Source organism: Sarcophilus harrisii, chromosome 2, assembly GCF_902635505.1.
Source record: "Sarcophilus harrisii chromosome 2, mSarHar1.11, whole genome shotgun sequence".
Taxonomy (NCBI): domain Eukaryota; kingdom Metazoa; phylum Chordata; class Mammalia; order Dasyuromorphia; family Dasyuridae; genus Sarcophilus; species Sarcophilus harrisii.
The window spans coordinates 589,589,147-589,611,160 of NC_045427.1; the positions used below are offsets into that span (position 1 = coordinate 589,589,147).

The 22,014-nt window shown below is 37.7% G+C and overlaps 1 protein-coding gene across 3 annotated transcripts in view; it reads right to left on the reverse strand.

The window, feature by feature from the left end:
• The window catches only part of BLNK (B cell linker), a 129,824-nt gene that overhangs the window by 8,426 nt on the left and 99,384 nt on the right, over positions 1-22,014 (reverse strand). For all 3 annotated transcript variants that reach the window (XM_031956172.1, XM_031956171.1, XM_012540518.3), the window contains exons 10-18: positions 21,388-21,430; positions 19,050-19,128; positions 16,877-16,904; positions 13,225-13,267; positions 11,064-11,154; positions 8,857-8,888; positions 6,792-6,868; positions 4,366-4,449; positions 45-200 (exon numbers count right to left, since the gene is read on the reverse strand). In XM_031956172.1, coding sequence (XP_031812032.1) covers positions 45-200; positions 4,366-4,449; positions 6,792-6,868; positions 8,857-8,888; positions 11,064-11,154; positions 13,225-13,267; positions 16,877-16,904; positions 19,050-19,128; positions 21,388-21,430 — 633 coding nt within the window. The remainder of the gene's footprint in view (positions 1-44; positions 201-4,365; positions 4,450-6,791; positions 6,869-8,856; positions 8,889-11,063; positions 11,155-13,224; positions 13,268-16,876; positions 16,905-19,049; positions 19,129-21,387; positions 21,431-22,014) is intronic.

Genomic DNA, 22,014 nt, shown 5'->3' on the forward strand with positions numbered 1-22,014 from the left:
GAAACTCTGGAGCCCAGTTGAGTTGAACTGATGGAATTACTCACCTCTTCACCATTTTTCTTACTGCCTAAAGCATATTGTTTTGTTGATTCAATATATCGCACAGGGATGTTATAAACTCTTCTGTTATAGAATACAACTAATGTAAATGGCTGCTTGGAGTTGTGACCAGAGCTTTTCCTTATAAGAAATGATCCATCCTAGTTATAAAAGAAAATAAAAAGAACAACAAAACCATTATGGTTAGTATTTCTATAATTTGCCACAAATAGAAAAGCACTTTTAAAGGTAACTAAAGAAAAGTTTTCATGGTTTTTGAATAACTTTTCATTGAAAAGGGCACTGGACTTTTCAGAAAACTTGGTTTTCAATCTTGGCTTTTTCACTTGCGACCGCAAATTTTGGAGCTGATAGGGACTTTAGAATTTTAATTTGACCTCTTCATTTTACAAATAAAGGGAGTAACTTTTCCAAGGATATTCAGGTAGTAAAGTTTTGGAGATGGGTTTACTCTAGAACTTGTGGTTCCAATTTTAATTTCATTTCCATTGTACCATGTTGTTACAAAAGGATGGAAGTAAATAGGACAATTTTATTACAAGGTCTCTAAACCTTAAAAAAAGATATCCTAATTTTCATTTTCTGTATTGTCAATATAATTAATTTTTTTAGATAACATTTTATAAAAGTCAGCCAGGTATTATATTACTTCAGAATAATATACAGAGTGAAAACTTGAAACCTTAGGGTGGGTGGGTAGTCCAGAAGGATACCTGTTCTGTCCCCATTTCTTCTGGGAATTCTCATTACCAGGAATGGGAAGAAGATCTATCAGAAGCCAACTGGATTTTGGAGAAACTACTACTATCTGCCTCTGGTCTACAGAAGTCCTATTCTCCCTCTTCTTCCTTTCTCAGAATCTAGAAATGGTGATCAGAGGATAAAGCATTCTTGTTCATAAGTAAAGCTTGAAGAAACTTCCAAGTGTACATATTTTACTTAAGTGGGATGCACTAAAATATGGAGCAACAGAATATTAGAGGTAATATGAGATCCAGAGAAAGCAATTGCTACTTGATATCAGCACCTATCGATGGGAAAGGAATTTATATAAGGTGATACAAGAAAATAGCCTAGAAGAATTAAATAGAATAGAGGTACTGAGTACCAGGGTCAACCAGGATCTTGTACCAATTTCTTTGTCTCATCTACATCCTATACATTCCATCCTGGTTACCTGCCTTGAATCTACACTTCCTTGCCAGAGTAAACACAACTCTGATTGTCTCACTCCCATAATCACAAACTTTATATGGCTTCTAATGCTATACTGAATACAATCCAAACTCCTTCACTTGGCATTAACTTCCCACCAATGTGCTCCTCTCCAATTCTTCTCTATACCTTATTTGTACATAGCTGTTTCCACATTGTCTCTTCTGTTTGTGACCTCTTGACAGAAGATTTTTTTTTTTTAGTTTGTCTTTGTCACTAGCACTCAGCACATTGCCAGGAACATGTTGTTATTATTGCTCAGTCATATCCAATTCTTTTTGACCCCATTTGGAGTTTTCTTGTTAAAAACATTGAAGTGGCTTGCTATTTCCTTCTCCAGTCCATTTTATGGATAAGAAAACTGAGGCAAACAGGATTAAGTGACTTACCTAGGGTCACACAACTTATAAGTGTCTGAAGCTAGATTTGAATCCAGGGAGATGAATCTTCCTGATTCAGATCTGCCACCATGCATTATGGTGCCTCCTAACAACTCCAATAGTTAGTGCCTAATAAATTTGCTTGTTGATTCCAAATAATCTATATTCTGGGCAAATCAAAGTATTTGCTATTTTTCCAAATCTTCTACATTTTTCCACCTCTATGGCTTTGATCATGCTCTTTTGACTTGAAAGTACCTTTTGCTTTTAGTTACTGGAATCCATCTTCTCAGTCTTGAGGGCCCAGGCCAAATGATGAAGTATAAGTCTCATTCCTCTGACCTCCCAGGGCACTCAGTACCTTTCATGCCATTTACCTCATCTTGTCTGATGTAACTATGCCCATGGATAAGACAAAGACATGGGGAGGAGGTGAAGGACACTTGGAAGAAGAGGAAGTTGATGATGGAGGGACAAAGGGACTGAGAAGATAGGGGGAAAGGTTGGAGAATAGAACAGAGAGAACAGCCCCATGTCAAATGTGTCAATACTCTTGGAATCTACCCTGCTGGTAAAAGTTATTATTCTGAGGGGAGAAGAGGAAAGAAATGTCATTCTTATAACTCAGAAGCAGATAAAATGTTTGGATTTAAAAAAAAGGAGTGAAAGTCTAAGGTCTCAAGCTGATAAGTCGAACAGTCCTGCCATGAGCAGAAATAAAAGAGAACATAGAGAGCAGCAAGTTTTGGAAGAAGATGCTCCTTTTGTTTGAGAATGTGGAGCTTGGATAACAGTGCTTTATCTAAGTGGGGCCAAATGGGACTCACCAATGCCCAGTCCAACACTCTACCTCTTATGCCCTGCTGCCTTTCTCTAGAGGTCTGAAATTGTTTCAGTTAGCATCTGTTGATGTGACATGTAGGAGAAAGAGTAATGGCCATGGAGTTAGTGGCTCCCACCTCTCCCCATGGCCCACTGTGTGGTTTTGAATGAGCCATGTAAAGCAAATAAGCCTAAGTCTCCCCACAAGAAGAAGTCTATATTGAGCTCTTGCTCTGTGCCAGGCCCTGGACTAAGTGCTAGGGATATAAAGAAAGGGAAAAACAGCCCCTGCCCTCAAGGAGGTCTCTGTCCAATGTGGGAGATGGTGTGCAAACAGCTACTTACATATATTTGGGGCTATATACAGCTATGGATCTATGTTATATCTACATACACATATATATACATAAATATATATGTACCATATATATATATGACCACTTTGTTCAAATGCCAAATGGACGCTTGCAGATATTCTATTTCCTGGAGAACTCACACGGGGCAGGCACTCACAAGGTGGTCAGAAAAAGCAATACAAGAACACTCTCAAGGTCCCCCTTAAGAACTTTAGAATTGATTGTATGACACGTGAGACACTGGCACAGGACTGCCCAGTATGGCGTGCCCTCATCAGAGAAGGGGTTGGGCTCCATAAGCAGAGTAGAATTGAATTGGGTCAGAAGAAACACAAGATGTGCAAAGTTAGAGAGTCCACTCCAAATGTTCACAGGGACTATTTGTGTCCGATCTGCGGCAGAGCATTCTGGGCTTGGGCTGCTTCGATCAGCCACAGTTGGACACATTAATTTGCCTTTAATATAGTGATGTCACTGTGGTCTTCTTCGAGAACCAAGGACAACAATAACCAACTATATCTACATATACATATGTATAATACATAGTTTTATGTGTGTATATGTGTGTGTACATATATATAAATATTCATATGTAAAATTTGGAGGCAATCTTAAAGGGAAAATACTAACATTAAGGAGCAGAGGTAAAGGACAACAATAATCAACCATATCTACATACACATGGGTAGTTCATAGTTTCATATATGCATTATATATATACATATGAACTTGCATATAAATATTTATGGATAAAATTTAGAGGGAAAACACTAACATTAAAGAGCAAAGGTAAAGGTGAGATGTTAGCTGGGACATGAAGGAAACCTGAAGATGGAGAGCATGTTGAAGATGGCACATTGTCAGGAGAAATGCAAAGAATCAGAAGATTCAGAAGGGTATCTTGTTCAAGGAACAGGAAGGAGGCCAGTCATACTCAATTGCAGTTTGTGGAAGGAAGTATATGAAGACTAAACAGGGGAAGAAAGTATGGTAAAAAAGCTTTAAAAACCAATCAAAGGGGAGCCACTGGAATTTGTGAACGAGGCTTGCACTTCAGGAAAACCACTTTGATGGCTGACTGGAATGGGAAGAGACTTACTCAGGCGGGGAGACTAGCTAGAAGGCTTCTGTAACAGTCTAAGTGTGAGGTGATGTGGATCTGCACAAGTTTGGCGGCAGCTAAAGAGTCAGAGCAGAGAAGGGCTGTGTACAAGAGATGTGAAGGGTCAGTGGACAGGTTGGCAACAGTTGAGTTTGGGTAACAGGCAAGCAAGAGAATGAGCAAACCTAGGTTGTGAGACTGGGTAACTGAGAGGAGGGTCACTCCCTTGATAGCAAGGGGGAATTTAGGAAAAGGGCAAGATTAGGGGGGAAGGGGAAATAATGAATTCATTTTGGATGTATCAAAGATAGACTTCACCTCTTCAGGGTATCATGAAGCCCAAATGAAAAAAAAAAAAATGGATGGAAAAAAATTATTATAAAATATAAAGTGTTACATAAAAGAAATATACAAATTTTGGAAAACACACCTTATTGGATTTGTATAATGCAGCCTCTGCTGATTTTCGATCACAGGACCCAGCGTACCATGGTCTGCAGTGAACTTCAGCTTCCTGCAGAATCAAGAGCACTGTAAAAATGCTAATGCATAGGAGAGACTGGAATGAAATCTGTCTTTTAGATACATGAAAAGAATCCATGAAAAGAGTGCAGGATTGGTACATTCCTCAGTTCATATCCCAACTGTGTGACCTTGGGAAAGTGTCTCAATGTCTCTGGGCCTAGAAACCATTCAGTTTGTACATTTGTAAAATGAGGGGTGTGACCTCACTAGATCTATGATCCTAGGAACCTAGAAATGTGTGTGTGTGTGTGTGTGTGTGTGTGTGTGTGTGTGTGTGTGTGTGTTTTAATTACAAAACAGGACTATAAGACTTATGGAAGGAAAAAAACACAGACATCAGATGGCAGTGTTGAACCTTTCCTCTCCTGGTATCTGTGAGAAACCAAGGAAAGGACATTCTTCCTGTTAGTTAAAGAAATGGGAATCATCACTTACCATGCTTGGGACCTCAAAGGTACCCAAAGTCAACTGAAAAAAGGGCACATCCACCATTGGGCTTATCTCCTTCCATGGCTTCCTTTATCTCCTCTTTACAATCAGCTTCCAAACCTGTTTCCCACATCTCTGCCTAGAGTCCCCGTCCTGTATTTCCAGATGCTTGTTGGGTTAGCACCATCTTGTGCCTAAAACTGAATCCTAAATGTGCCCTTCCCCATGACTATATTTCTTCTCACAATGAGATCATTCTTCTTTTTTGTTATCTAGACTTAGAATTTTGGATTCAACTTTCAACTCCTCGCTCAACCCTGCCCCTCCCCCTCCCAATATAATCAGCTCCTAAATCTATGTTGATAACTCGAACCTCCTTCCTCTTTTTCATTCCTACTGCCACTGCCTTCTCAGGCCGTCCTTATCTAGTGTCCAGCCTGCTGTAATTATCTCCTCGTTAGGTTCCTGTCTACTTACGCTTTTTTCATCTGTTTTTCACATTGCTGCCAAAATTAGCCTTATACACAGCCTCTTATGCATAAAAAAGTTCCCTGGACTTGGAATCAGAAAACCTGACATGGAAGAATCGTTCTAACATTGTGTTACCTCAGGCAACCTGATGCAGTCATCATCTCATCCATAAAACTGGGTTCATGAAGCTTGTACTGCCTACCTAATGGAGTCATTGTAGGGAAAGTACTCTGTAATCCATAAGAGTTTTTTTTTTTAATTGACAGAAATCATTATTGGTAACAATTATAAAAGAATACACTTTGATCACATCATTTCTCTAACCAAAAATCTACTTTTTTTCTCCAAAACATTGCTTTGAATAAAATATAACTTCTTATTTCTGTGTGTGAGGAACTTGACTTCTCAGATCACTTTATTGCTGTACAGTTATTCAGCTGTGTCCAACCATAGCATCTAATGCTGTCTTTGGGTTTGGGGGCAAGTATTCTGGAGTGGTCTGCCATTCCCTTACCCAGGAGATAAAGGCAAACAGAAATTGAGTGACATAGTTAATAAATGTCTGAAGCTGGATGTGAACTCTGGTCTTTCTGATTCCAGCCTGCATATCCATCACTCTAAGCTATATCTCTCCCCTTACCCTGCCTTCATCTTGCTTTCTCTGCTCTCAGTGCCTTTGCTTCTGCTGGGGCAAGCCTTAGTATTGTTTCCTATTAAAGCTTTGCCTTCAAAGCCTCAATTGTTACCTCTTCTATGAAGCCTTCTCTGACCTTCCCAACTTAGAATCATCCCAGATTTTGAGCAAAACTTTAGATCTTCTCTTTGCACTTATCTCACTCTATCCAGCTGCCAAGTTTTATGTGTGTCTGTGCATATGTGCACATGTGTGCATTCATTCACAAGTGTGCATACCTATAATATACATGTGCATATAAATATATAGGGCACACAGGCATGTGTTATTGTGTATTTATGTGTGTGTAGTTCATATATTTATGTGCTTATATTTACTGTTCACAGCATACATACATACATTCATGTGTGTATATGTGTATTGCGTGTGCATGTATATATATGTAAGATTCTTAAAGGCAGGAATTGTTTCTTTTATGTATTTATATAGCATAGTGCCTGACACATAGTAGGTAGTTGATTAATGCTTTCCCATTATTTTATTCCTATGTCATAGTTACTTGGTGTACATATCTGTCCTCATTAGATTATAAGCTATATCTCACCTATCTTCATATCTCTAGTGACTTGCATCTATCAGGTACTTGGTAAAGGTTTGTTAAATTGAATTAAATGAAAGTTTATAAAATGCTCATTCATATAACTCCATTCAAGTTCCATCTAAAAACACCCTCTCTTATGTGTTGTTGTGCTCCTTTATCAGATGAAGAATTGATACATGCAAGAATAATTTCATACCTGATCTGACAAACAGGAATTGGCTGGAAAGTTAGGTAATGGAACGTCCATACTGGGGCTCAGCACCTCTGGAGGCTCTAAAAAGGATTTGAGATTGGTCAAAAAGAGAAATATAAGACTTTGTCCCTGCTCTCAAGGAACTTACAGTCTAGTTAGGACATCAGGCAGAAACATGGCAAACAATTACACAACTACATAAAACATTATATAAGGGAAGGTATGCATGTGAAAAATGCAAGAAGTGTTCAAAGGAAGCAGAAACCAGTTGAGTCTGAGTGGTCAGAAAGGACTTCATGGAGGAGGTGAGATTTGTAGGACTGAGGAGGCAAATGGGATGCATTGGACATTCTAGCCTGGGAGAGAAGCACAAGCAAAGAGAGGCAAGGATTAGCCTGATGTGTCGCAATACTGTCACCTCATGAAGTTTGTTCAGTTTTGGAACTGAGCAGTTATTTGTAGAAAATGGGGAAAAGAAAATGGTTGGTTCTAAAATATTTGATTTGCATTTATTGACACTTATAGTAGTAGACAAATGAAGAGAATGGATGAGTCCTGTCTCACTTAAGAAATAGAAAAAAAAAAATCCCTAAAACAGTGTCTTCCCTCAGCCTCAACTGGCATTTGAATAGACTTCAAAACATGATAATAAAATTTAGGTCTATCCATCCTAATATGCACTGGGACCCTCATGATTTCTCTCCATCTAAACCTGGACAGTGGTGTCCTCAATGACAAAGAGTGGGAGATCAATGAACAAAACCAGTGTTTCAATTTTGGGAAGACCTCAAGGCACAAATGGTGGTCCAGGACATGCAAGTGATATTAGGGTCAGGCTCTTTGAATGGCTACCCATATATTTGAGTCTTAGAGAATCTCAGAGTTGAGGGTGGCCACATTAAACATCTCTAAAATCATGCCTAAAAAAGAATTTTTGTTATTAACTAACATTTGTTTGAAGACGTCCAAAGAGGTCTTCTATTAGACTTGAGGCCTTTTTTTTTTTTTTGCTGAGGCAGTTGAGGTTAAATGACTTGCCCAGGATCATACAACTAGGAAATGTTAAGTGTCTGAGGCCAGATTTGAACTCAGGTCCTCCTGACTTCAGGGCTCAGGGCTGGTGCTCTATCCACTATACCACCTAGTTGCTCCTTTGAGGCCCATTTTTAGGAAGGATTTCCATATATATATGTAGATGTATGTCCACACACATATAAACAATACACACACACACATATATATAAATAACACAAGCCTAGATTTGCCTTTTGATCACTTTTACCTAGTGATTTTGGTTCTTCCCTCTGGACCAAAAAGAACTAATTTATTTCTCTGGATTCCTAACTTACTGAATATGACACAGAATACATTAAAAAGTTAGAATTAAGTGATTACTGAATTTGACTTAAAGATCTTCAAACTGTTTCATTAAAAGTTGTAGAAAATTTGGAATGCCTTCAAATCCTTCCTTGCCTCTATCTTTTTAAATAAGTGTAATATAGATTTAAATATCTTTCACAAATTCAATAATGACCAAAACTTTTTTATTTACAATTTCATTTAAAAAACCCTCAAGGATTTAGTGAAAATTGCATTTGGCTAACATGGTTCCCAAACCCATTAAAATCACCCTATCCCTAATGTTAAGTATAAATGTAAGAGATGACTTGTGAGATATATTACAAATTATTTTTGGTGTAATGGCAAGACAGTCTTATTCAGAGTGAGGAGTTCTGGATTCTAGTCTTGGCTATGTCACTGACTCAATCTATGACTCTTCTCCCTTCCTCCTAACTTTCCTCATTTCTAAAATGCAAGGAGTAAGAGAAGGAATGCTGGATTAGACAGTTTTGGAGGTGTCTTATATCTCCAACTGCCTATGTTTTGGGAATTTCAGTGCTCATATAACATTTACCAGTTAGTTTTACCTTCAATACTATTTGATTACTTGGTTGCTTATATTTATTGAATTAACCAAAAGATGAATGGTCAAATCTCTTAATTCCATTCAATCTTATTGTAAATAAAACCACCTATAATTATATTATCAATAACTTATTGTACTTACTTGGTGGAGGTACAGGTTTCTGTTGGATTGGTCTGAAATAAAAGAGAAATAGAGCGTGAATTTATTTAACTCTAAAGAGTATAAATGAAGACAGATAATTATCATTGGGCATGTCTATAATACTAACTGTGTGGTCTTAGGTAAATTATTTAAATGTTCTGAGTCTCATTTTCTTTATCCATAAAACAAGAGGTTTGGGCTAAATGATCTTTTTTCTGTGTTCAGATTAAACTAGTGTGTGGTTCTCTGAAATTTTCTGGTAGTTCTAAGTTATCAGAAGGAGGCTTGTATCTCTTGTACCACTGGAGACTCAAGGAGAACTTCTCAAAAGACTCCATAAAATGGTTAATCTAACATCTAAGGACCCATTTAAGTGGAGGCACCATTGGGCCTGCTTTAATAAATTAAATGAGTCATGTCTAAATAGCAACATAAATTAGCAAATAATTACCATGCTAAATTCCCCAAAAAGAATTTATTAGATGGTTGTAGACTTGTACAATCTGGGTGTAATTCTAACTCTACTTCTTACTTATCCCAGGCAAGTCTTTTTAACCTCTCTAAAATTCTTCCTCCCCCCCACCCCATCTCCCCTCCACCCCACCCTCGCTATATATTATCATCCCAAATAAATAAACAAAGGAAATACAGCAAAGTGTTTGGTAAACATAAAATACTATGTAAATAAAAATGATCTTGATTACTATTATTTTTTAATGCCCTCTGCAATTGTTTGCAGAATTAATTTGTTATGTAAACCTTCTCTTTTTTCATAGAAAATTTAAAGCTAAGTTTTGATTTAGCCCAAGTCAGATCATTATAAATTCCCTTGTGGATTTCATAGAGCTCCTTGTTTTTCAAGATGGAAGCATCTTGAATAAGGGATACAAGCACAAGCTCTGGAATGAGAGGATCTGGGTCCAAATTCTGCCTCTGATGCTTTCTACCTGGGTTACCTTGGAAACATCACTTAACTCCCCTAGGATTTAGTCTACTCATCTCTCAAATGAGGAGACTGGACTAGATAGCCTCTGGAATCTCCTTTAGCTCTACAGCTGTGATCTTATTCTGCAGTATTGTGAATTATTGATGTGCATTTCTCTTAGTCATTTATTAGACTCTAAATGATGGACATGACTGTCTATCCATGTCTTCTCAACTTTGTATCAGCTTTCCTAGGACCTGGCACAATCCTCTCTCTGTGTGTGCTACATGGTAAATAAATATTTGCTAAATGAATGAAATCTACAAAAATATCACCTTCTCCTGCCCCAGCTTGTTGCCTATAATGCCCATCCCTTCCCTGCTCTATTCTTGGAGCTCCGTAGGATCTTTCTCCCCATTCCTCTAACACCAAGGACTTCTGTTGTCTCCTCATCCATGGCACTGCTGCTAAGACTTTCACATGGGAATTAGGAGATACTTGTCTATATCTTGGCTCTGCAGCTTGGGAGTTGTTTGAAGAGGGTTTCATGAGTCAAAGAAGGTAAGCCTTGGCCATGAGACCCCCTACCAGAATCTGGGAGAATGTTTGTACTACTATTGTCAGAAATATGAATTTCAGGAAAGAGAGCCTATCTGGAGGAAGAAATGAGTTTGGTGTCAATGGCTTTTTGGAGGTTAATTGATCCAAATTCTCTTTCCACCATTTATTTTGGCTTTATAGAAAGAATCCCATAAAAATCATAGTACCTTAGGCTTAGAGTTAGAGCCTAAGAAGTCATCTAATCCAGACTACTCTTTTATAGGTGAGGAAACTGAGACCTAGGGAAGGGAAGGGACTGACCTAATGTCACATGGGTAAGAAGAATAGCTGGGATTTGAACTTGCCTCTTTGACTCCAAACACAACGTACTTCACTGAAACAAACTATGACATTTGTGCCTTTTTCATTAGTAGATCACCCTGACAGCTGGAGAAGTTACCTCAGTAATTCAAGAAACAAAATAACAAATCCATTTTCTGTTACCTGGATAAAAAGTTCACAGTCTTGATGCAGTGTTTAAATATTGGAATTTTGTTCTATTTGAATCCAACACATTCTCTGGATAATCACACACTTTCTTATTAACTGAAAAGTACTCATTATTAGCTCAAAGTCAGCCCCAGCTCATGACAAGGGAGTTACCCTGAGCCTTCCAGCTTTCCTGAAATTACCACTTAGTATAAGTGATAAGAAGGAACACAAAGAACAAAACAAGTCTTACTTGTTGGCTGTGGGAAATGCTGATGAGTGTGGAAGTTCCAGCCGCAGGCCCGGTGCTCGGCCTCGGTGACGTTCAGCAGGTATAGGCTTTTCTAAATGGTGAAAGTTAGAAGTTCAGGTTATGAGTAAATGCAGTTTTCTCTGTAAAACAGCAAAGCTGAGAGGGAAGAACTAATCTGCAACTTGCTTTGCTTGTTCTTAGTTTGACTTTGTTGTGCATCTCCTATCAGAGCTCTCTAACTCCATGAAGACTTGGAGAATAATGCCTCCTGCCATTGTCTCAGACTCCCCGTCAGCTCCTTGCATGGGCTTTGCTCAGACTCTTTTGGGGTCCCTAAGTGCACCAATGTGAGAAAGAGGACCTTCTTGATAGGAGGCCTGTCCTACATCATGGAGCCTCCTTGGTTTTCACTTAGCATGAGACCTTAAAATCCTAGAATCAGAGGAGCACTTTATTTCACATGAAAGAGAGGGGGGGAAGTTCCAAGGAGGGTGATTTCAGCTCAGTATAAGAAAGAATTTTGTAATAATGAGAACTATCCAAAAGTGGCCCAAGTGGAGCCTGGACTCAAATATTAGCTCAGCTACTTGTTTGGGCAAATCCTTTAACTTATCCAGTCTCCAGTGGACCATCAATAAAGAGGGGAGAGAGGAGGAAGGTCATATTGGACTAGATGGTCTCTGAGGTCCCTTCTCATTTTAGCTTCTGGAGGTATTTAAGCAGAAGCTGGGAATATCAGAGAAGAGCTTCCCATTTCACAGGATCCTAGATTTGGAGCTGAAAGGGACCTTCAAGACCAATTAGTCTAACCCTCATCTTCAATTTTACAGATGAGGAAACAGGGTCAGAGATATTAAGGGCTCATGATCCCATGGCAGAGCTACAGCTTGAATTTAGACCCTCTGACTATAAAGTCAGTGCTCTTTTTACTCTGCCACTGTGCCCTCAGATATAGACTGAAATAGACAACCTAGACAACTATCTAAGGTCCCTTCAGATTCCGAGGCTCAGTGAGTTCCTGTCTTGGTGTTGTATCCCTCCTGGTATTTTAAAGATGTTCATGGGCGAGTTCCAGAAAGGAGATAGTTGTTGAGGCTGCTCCCATGCTTTTTGCTTAGTGACATGCAAAAGAAATAAGTGAAGAACCAAAAGCTATAACTATTGAGAGAAACACAGAGAAACCGAGAGCCATAGAGATAGAGACTCAGAAGTAGGGTGATCAAAAAACTGACAGAAAAAAAAGGAGGAAATCAAGAGATAGCTAGTGGGAAACATGCACAGACAGGGAAGAAAAAAAGGTTACTTTATACATAAGTGATGGCTTAGTGTTGGAAAGTGCCCATATGCTAATAGTTCTGAATAAATCCAGAAAACTATTTTGGGGTCAGTTGGAAAGATGGATCATTGTAGCAAGGGTAGTGTAAATTTAGCTGTGACTTGTGGTACACACAATAAAATAGTGGATGTGAAGGTAGAAAGCTAGGCAGGGATTCTTATTCTTTGTATCATGGATCTCTTTGATCCATGCAACTGGTCTGATTTAAGAGCTGGTAAAGTCTAGAGACCCCTTCTTAGAATTATGTTTTTAAGTAATTGATGGAAATGCAAAATTTCAGTTAGAAGTTAATGAAAATAAAGATGTGATTTTTTTTCATCATAGTTCAGGGATTCCCTGAAATCTATGCATGGACCCCAAGTCAAGAACTCTTATCGAAATTCTTGGAAAGGCAAAAAAAAGTCAGATTTGTTTATTCATATCATTTCAGATCCTGGTTTGGAATACATAATTCTTCCCTTTGGAATAGGCCTTATCTGATTATTTCAGCTCCCTGAGTCTTGATTCCCTGTCTGTAAAATGCAGGATTTATACCTGAGGACCCCTGAATCTTCCTCCTTTTCTGTCTTCATTTGGAAATCAGCATGGCTCCCTGCAAGTGGGAAGACTGTGCTATAAGGGTTGAGATGTGGTCATGGCACTTGATGATGGGAAGTGTTTGTGGTTACAATCTAGTTATTTGTTGCTGTTTGCAGAAGGTACTTTATTTTAGTTGAAGAAGAGTAACTGTTTATAATAATTACTTACAAAGTAATTTCCAGAGTGCACTTCCCCAACCCTCCTCCATTCTCTACCAAACAAGAAAAGAGCTTTATATACATTTACCTTCATGACCCCCCAACGTATTCTGTGAAGAAAGACCCGAGGCCTGCAAAAACAAAAAAAACTCATGTAACTTGGCAGAATATAAAAATATATAACTTATAATACACATTGAGATATTCAGAAAATGTTACAAAAATAGACATTTTAACAGACCATCCCTTCCTATGTGTAGTTGACATACAATTAGTCTTGTACAAACATATTCACCAATTTAATTAACTATATAAGCAGATAGTCACACACACACACACACACACTATCGACTGGCATAAGTCTAAACTAGAATACAGCTTTTCATTGGCAAGAGCATTAGCATTCTTTGTAGTAATTCATACATTGCTTTGCACTCAGGGAGTAGGGGAGGCTAGTGAATGTTGGTAACTGACACCTAAAAATAAATGGATGATGGTAATTATTGGCAACTGGTCTGATTTAGGAGCTGTCAACTGATAGTCTGGAGTCCTGTGAGAGAAATGGTTATACAAGAGCTTCCCAAATCCATAAACAAGCAAAAACCATTTCTGTATGTTTAATTAATAATAATTATAATAATTTCCCCAGTATTTATATAGCATATTAAGGTTTACAAATTACTCTATATTTGTCTTTTTATTCGATCCTTACATCAATCCTATGAGGTTAGTGCTATTATTTATCCCCCTTTCACAGATTAAAAAAAACTGACTGAGAAAACTTAAAAGAATTGGTCAGGATCACACAGCTGGGAAGTCTCTGAGGTCTTCCTGAATCCAAGTTTAATACTCTATTCATTGAGTCCATATAATGGCCTACTAGGTTTCACATTTACATATATTACTGTTTTTCAAATAAGTTAACACTAAGGTGATTAGTTAAAATATTAATTCATTAAAAATATTATTGAGGACAAAGGGAGGGGACAGGCAAGATGGAAAAATTGTCTCAAGCAGATTGCATAAATAGAAGTCTAAAAACAAGGAGGAAGGGGTGGAGAGAGCAGTTGAAACACTTGGAATGCCTACACATTTGAGGCTTCAGAGGAAGGAAGAACACATATGGTTGGATACAGCAATATATTTCATTCAACAAGGAAACAGAGGGGAAAGGGAAAGAGGGAAACAAGCAAGGGTAGATTAAGCAAGGGATTGGTCCTAAACAAAAAACTGTAACCAAGGATTACAAAAATATTTATAGCAGTTCTTTTTGTAATGGGAAAAAAAAAAGAATTTGAAAATGGAGTACCCATCAATTGGGAAATGGGCTGAACAACTAACAGTGAATGGATATCACTATTGTGCTGTAAGAAGGGATTAAGAGGATGATGTAAGAAACACTTGGGGAGACTTGTATGAACTGTTGCAGTGTGAAGTATGCAGAACCAGAAAAAAATAATTTATACAGTAGCAACAATATTGTAAAGACAATATTGTAGGTGATTTTGAAAGACTTAGGAACTCTGATCAATGCAATGACCAAGCACAAATTCAGAGAGTTTATGATCATATTTTCTAGATATGTTCTAGACAGACAAATTATTATATGATAGAAGATAGATTCAAAGTGCAAATTGAGTCTTTTTTTCTTATGACTTCTGTGAGAATTTATTTTGCTTAACTATATATATGTATATGTATATATATATATATATATATATATATACATATACATATATATAATTTGAAACAAGTTTTTATTTTCCTTTATCACTGAGGATGGGGCAGGGGAGAAATGGAAGAAACAAAAGATGAATTTTCATTGATCAAAAGTTACAAAAATGTAAAGTAGTACTAAATTTATAGTAGCTTTTACTTATATATTTTTCTTAGTCAATGGCAGCACATAATGGCTGTATCATCATATAAATGTCATAAAAATTTTGATCTTAAAAAGGGTCTTCATTTTTGTAAATGTTGAGATGTAGGTCCAGTGATTATAGTTCATGTTGGCCAGAGTATTCCTTCCCAGATTTTCCCTGAGTCTGTATTTAGGTCTCATGTGTGTGTCATCTCTCTTTTTAGAGATGGCAATTAAACCTTCTAGATAATTTGGAAGGAGTAAGCCAAGGTGGGCACTAGCTTATTAACATATGGCCTTGATGCAGTTGATTAGGTAAGAGTCTAGTTTTGTGGGTTTTTTCACGCCTAGGTTATGTAACTGGAATTAGTTCCATAAGTTAGATAATAGGTCATCTATACTCCAGCACTTAGAAAAGAATTTATGTGAGAGAAGCAGTCTCTTTGGCAAATCTGTTCTAGAGAGTGGTGATATTTATTAAGGCCATAGAGTTTTGTACTCATTATAAAGGTTTCCCCTACAACTGACCTCTTCTTTGAAAGTGTAACTTCAACTAGTATTTTTACTAAGGAAGTATTCTCGCTTTAAGAAAGACTCCTTTTGTTTTTGGTTTTATTTGGTAATTACTACAACTTTAATCAGAGTTGTCATATAGTGGGTTACATTCCTAGAATTTTGAAACAAGGCCAAAAATATTCCCTGCAATTGAAGTGAAGGAGAATTTATTTTTTTTTAAAGGATGAGATTACTCAACTACATCTCATCCCCCCTCTTTGTACCTTAGAACTCTTATGTTGATGAAATCAAGGTGTTTCCTGAAACTCTCAAGTGGAAGACATTTTTTCAAATTTCAATTAAGGTAAAATAAGCCATGATCTTACTGATAACTATTTGAAATAAAGTCACAAATATAAGGGATATGCACTGAGCCTAAAAAATTAAGACTCACAAAGAGAGATGATCAATGTTTGTCTACACTGTTGGAGGAAGTTATTGGAAGAAGATCCTTTGATTTTCAGTAGTTGGTACCAGTTAGTAAACTGGTAAACATAAATCACTAACCCTAGAATTGAGGCTAATGATCAGCTATTATAGTTTGTTTGAAATGTCTCTTGAGAATTTCCAGTTCCCTTTGCTATGATCCTATTGACTGTGATCAGTCAATTTTCTGGCCTATAATATGGTTTCTGTACTTGACTTATTAGGAAGAGTATGCCATGAAAAGATTAGTATCCACACAACTAACATTATTATAAATTAAATAAACTGACTTTCTAATTTGCAAATTAGTGTCTCTTTCAGGCCTCTTGCCACACATCTATAATCCCAGCTACCAGGTATGCAGAGCTGGTGGGTTTCTTGAGCTCAGGACTTCTAAGCTGGAATGGGCTATTGATCAAGTGTCTAAGCTAAGTCTGACATTAATATAGTAAGGTCTTAAGAGCAGGGGGCCACCAAGTTGTCTAAGAAGGGGTGAACAAATCTAGGTTAGGGATAAAACAGGTCAAACATAGCTTCTCTGCCAATCAGTAATGGGAACAAATCTATGAGCAGCTCCAGTGTTTCCAACTTGGGCAAGATAGAGAGATCCAGTCATGGAGAAAACAATAGCAACAAATCAACATCTCTTTAGAATTTGATCCTTGTGGATCTGTTCTTCAGAGTTGGATCACCTTTGAGTGTGTTAATAAAATAGAAATCTTGAGTATTAGGTTTGACCTGAAAAGATCTCACCACAGTGTAATCAGTAAGAATGGATCAGCCTGAATTGCCAACCCACCTCTTTCTTTTAAATTCAATGTAAAATCTAATATCACTAAATGTTACAGAAAAGATAACACCATCTTTTATCAAAATCACAGATTCAAAATCAACTTACTGTCTTCAGTGGAGTTGCTGTTTTCTTCCTGGGAAATAAAAAGAAATCCATAATAGAGAAAGCTTTAATAAAATGATTCGTGAATTTAAACCAGATCAATAGAAGCAGATGTCCTTGAGAGCTGCTTCATTTGGACCACAAAAGGGGGAGTTAGTTATGCTCTGCTAGTTTGTGGAAAGTTAAAGGGGAAGCAGAGTTAAATGGCTTTAGTGAAGTAAAAAAACAAGTTGAAATTTTGGGGAAATGCCTGTCAGGAGAATATTAACTGTTCCCTGGGCAAGGCCTGAAAGCAGATTAGAAGAAGTAGCTGACAACTGAGCAGCATATTTATGATGTATAAAGACCCTGACACACATGCTATCTTGTTAAGGGAGCCACCTGCTAGTGGCTATGGGGGATCCAACTCTGACCAGCAGAATAAATCCCTTTATGTTAGAGGATGATAATGATACAAGGAGACTGAGAGGCAGTTGCATTCTGACCTCCATCCTCTTCCTTTTTGCCTCCAATTTATTTCATTCCCAATCCACAAGCAACATCTGCATCAGGAAAGGCTGAGTTGCAATTCCTTCAAGTGTGCTATCATTCACAGCTGTGGGGGCTTTCAGAGAACTGACCTGCCCCTTCACCCTTAGGCATGGTCTTTAACACTATCTCAATGGAACCTCAAGACCTTCTTTGAAGTGTAGCACCAAGATTATTATCTCCATGTTATCTGTTGTGGGAACTAAGATTGAGAAAATGCAAGGTCTCATCACTTATAAATGGTGGAACCAGGAATCAAACTCTGCTGATAGTTCACTATCCATGTAATAGAACTCAGACAAGGCACTTCACATCTGAGTCTAAATCTATAAAATAGGAATAATATGTATTATATTTTCTCCTTCATATGATTGTTCTGAAGATCAAATGAGATAACAAGGTATGTGAAAGCTATGAACTGATTATCTGTACTATTAAAATAATAATAATAATTATAATAATAAAATCTCTTGAAGATTTACACTGTACTTTACTTATATTATCTCATTTAATCCTCACAATAGTCCTGTTAAGTACATGTGATCATTATTCTTTTTGGAAGAAAGCCTGATTTATAGTCAGTATTTAGTAAATACTGGTTGACTTGACTTGTAGACTTAAAGATGAGGGAGCTGAGCATCTACTAAATGCTTAATAATTGGTTGCTGATTTGTAGATGAGGAAAGAAAGGCTCAGAAAGGTTGAGTGACTTGCCTAAAATCACACAGTAAGTCACTGAGGCAGGATTTGAACTATGGTCTCTCTGAACCTATGTTCGGAGCTCTGTCCATTGTACCACACTAGTCTTTTTTGGACTAGTAGAATTCTAATTTTTTCTTTAAAGGGATGTTTATTTACTTAGCATTTATTACTTAAAACAAAGTTTGAGTTTCAAAACTAAAGCTTAAGTGAAATGTCACCAGAAAGGCTGATGCAACATAACAGAGAAATAAGGTAAATCTCCAAGGAGATGTGATTTAATTTCCCCTAATTTGTTTTACATATAATTGGGGGTGTACCCGTGGTATCTTGGGTTACTACCTCCTGAGGAGAGCAAGTGGGGTGTTTTCCTCAGTGGTGATTCTAAGCTTACTGAGCAACCTTTAGATCTTTAATTAAGGTTCCCAAGAAGCCTTTCCCACCAAAAGTATAGGCCCTAGACTAATGACTGGCATCAATTACCTGATGTACATGAGTTCCATAATATTCACAGCCCTTGACTGTGGGACTATTAATTTACAAAAAGATCTGTGAGTTCATCAGTGTGAGAGAACATACATTGATTTCCTAGGGCCTCTCTATCTCCAGGTCAGTCAGTCACACAATAGGCATTAATTTAGCTCTCACTGTATGCTGGACACAGTGTTGGACTGAATTCCTGAGACTGAGATGTTAAGAATCCAGATTCATCTGAAAAGGCTTCAGTGCAATGAAGTGACTAATAGAAACCCACCGGCTACGGTGGCTATCTCCCTTTTAACTTTGACAAGAAGTAAAACCAGAAGAGCCTCCTTTTGTTCTTTTGCCCAAATTATCTACTGGAGCCTATTCTTTTTAGAGAATGTCTCCTCTGCCTAAGGCTGCTGCTCTTACCCTCAGAGGTAAAGCTTTGACATTCTAACAGGTTTCCTTTATGGCAGGTACTTACATGACCCTTGGGAGAGGGGATGGGGCTTGAATCGATGGAGGAGGCTTGGGTTCCCGAGCTGTGCCATTACTGCTGTCACCTGAGCACAATGTACATAAACATAGTCCTAAATCTTCACATCCTCAAATGGGATATTCACAATGAAATAAAACCATCTTTTAGATTAAGGAAGAAATGCAAACACAGTCTTTTGCTGTTTTAAGTAACAGTCCACCATCATCCCAATCATATAAGGTAACATTGATACAAGGTGTTAGAATGTGCAAAAGGCTTTACTGATGTGAACTCATAGAATCATTATAATAATAAGATGATAACAAACATAGCACTTGTGTGCCAGGCACTGTTCTAAACACTTTACAAATATTGTTCCATTTGATCCCCACAACTCTGGTAGATGAACACCCTCATGTCTTTAGCTATGGGACTTGGGCTTATTTACCAAGATGGGGATAAAGTATGATACACACAGAGGTGTGAAGACTCCTCTGGGGAGCCTCTCTGCCCTATGGGCTTAGCTGGCTGGTAGTGGGAGAAGAAGGAGGCTCTGACTGGTCTTTGTAAGATCAGGGTAGGAATCCAGATGTGGATCCTGCTAGGAGATTATTAGAAATGGTTTTCATGGGTTCATCTATTTTAGGGGTAAAAGAAAATTTACTTAGGTGGGGGGGAACCTCATGTCACCCTAAGTCACTCTCCTCCCTTCCTTCTTCTATCCCTTCAGTCGCCATGAGATGCTAGGGCTGCCACATGTGAAACTGATGGCTAACATGGAAGAATATTCAGAACAGTGTAGAGAGGACAGATTTAGGGCAGAAGGAAGAATCCCTGAGTAGATCAGGGGCCTAGTGGACAGTAATGGGAGTTGGGAAAAGGTGAGTGGAATAGATTCTTGGTCCAGATACCTTTGTGATATAATGACAGAGGATTCCTGGTCTTTGTGTGTGAGAAAGAATTATGCATGTACTAAATCCTGGGAAAGAGAAGACTAGGGCTGTCAAAGGTATTAAAGTATTTAAATGGCTTTAAAGTCAAAGAGCATATAGACATTGTATTGAGCAGGACTAGAAGTGATGGGGAGAGGAAAGGGAGATTTGCAAAGAAGCCAATTTAGACTTATTTTTTCAGAAATATTTCTTAACTGCTAGAGCTATCTAAAAAGTACAATGGGTTTCCTTAGGAGATAGTGGCTTCCACTTCAGGAAGTTAAAGAGTTTGCCTCTTTGGAGTTCATCCAGCAGAATCTGGATGACCACTTGTCATATATATTGTGCTGGGGAGTCTAATTCTGTTATAGCTTAGACTAGATGGTGATTGGGGTTTCTTCTAATTCTAAACTTTTGTGATTCTATAAATCTTGACAATTATCCCCTCCCTGGAACAATGATGGGGAATTAAGATCTCACAAGGTAAGACATGGTAGTTTTATGGTGATAACTGGAAGGTAAAGAAATTAGACAAGAAATGGGAAGGAACATGTACTCCAAAGCCTGCTCAGTGACCAAGGTAGACAGAAGCCATGCTTTCGTAATGAAAAGATGATTACAGAACATCTGTATTTATATTGAGAAGACGGAAAGACAGAGGAGTTAGACTTGGGTTAAAAGAGGAAAATTTGGGATAGGGGAGATCAAGGGAGGAGATAGGAAGTGAAGAGGAAAATAAATGAAGAGAGGTGATTTTACATGCATCATATAAAGAGGGACTAGGAACTATAAGCTTTGTCTCTGCTCTTGCAAAGTATTTTCTGCATTTTTTCTTGCTAGTTGGCTGTCTCAATTAGAGGCCCAACAGTACCTGGGGCCAATGTGGGGGCAACTAATAAGATTTTGAAACTAATGACTGTTTCTATGTAGTAGCACCATTTCCCAAGGCTCCCATGTCACTAATTGTGTGCCATCTTGGATTATTTGACTCACTTCTAACATGGATTCAGTTACCATGTTTTTTTTAAAATCTCCACAGCATTCTTTAAATCCATTCCTCTTTATTCCCATTGCCACTATCCTACTGCTTACTGATTCTCATTATGATCTGCCTAGAATTTAAGGTAGAGACAGGTTCAGGAGGGATAAAGAGATAGGGATGAAGCAACAGTTCAGCACCCCTGAGCTCGCATCAGGAGGGCTCTTCCTACCTATATGTAAGTTAGCATTTAAAATAAACTGATGCACTTAGTGTTTTTTAATTCTCTAGAGCAGTAAATTTAATTTTTGATCTATAGATGTAATATGATCTTATTTATATTTGTTGAATTAAAAGATTCCTGAAAGATTGGCAAGTAGATCCTTAACTTAATATACTCAAAGCTTGATAACAAAACTTTGTGGCTACTCACAGGTTTTGATGGTTGGTTTTTGGTATGTGGAAAAAGGTGGTGTCTGAAAAAGAAAAAAAAAGTAACTATAAGCCAGGAATTTTATATGAGTGATTTTGTTAAAAAAAAAAAAATCCAAGAATCTCTTTTGTGATTTGACAGAAGACTTTTTTCAGATCTCCATTTTGATTTTTATGTCTAAATTTCCTTTTCTTCTTATCTTGGATCTAGAATTTCTAAACTTTTCATCCTCTTTCCTTACTCTTTCTCTACACAGGTGAAGACGCAGGAATTTCTTCATTAGCAATCAGAACCTCCTTCTCTACTGTTGTGACATATGTCATTCCTAATCCGTCTATTTGGGGACAAAAGAGGAAGACTGTGTGACTCAGTGGAAAGAAAGATTTCAAGAAACTTGAGTCCCCATTCTCCCTCTGACAATGATTAGCTAGATGACCTTCAGCAAATCACTGTGCCTCAGTTTCCCTCTCTGGAATATCACATTCCTACTTACTTTATATAACTAGAAAATGAAGTAATTGCTTTGAAAAATTCAAAGCATCACAGATCTAGATCTGGAAGGCATCTCAGACATACCTAATAAAGTCCAATACCATTTATTTATTTGAAGAAATTAAAGCCTTTGGT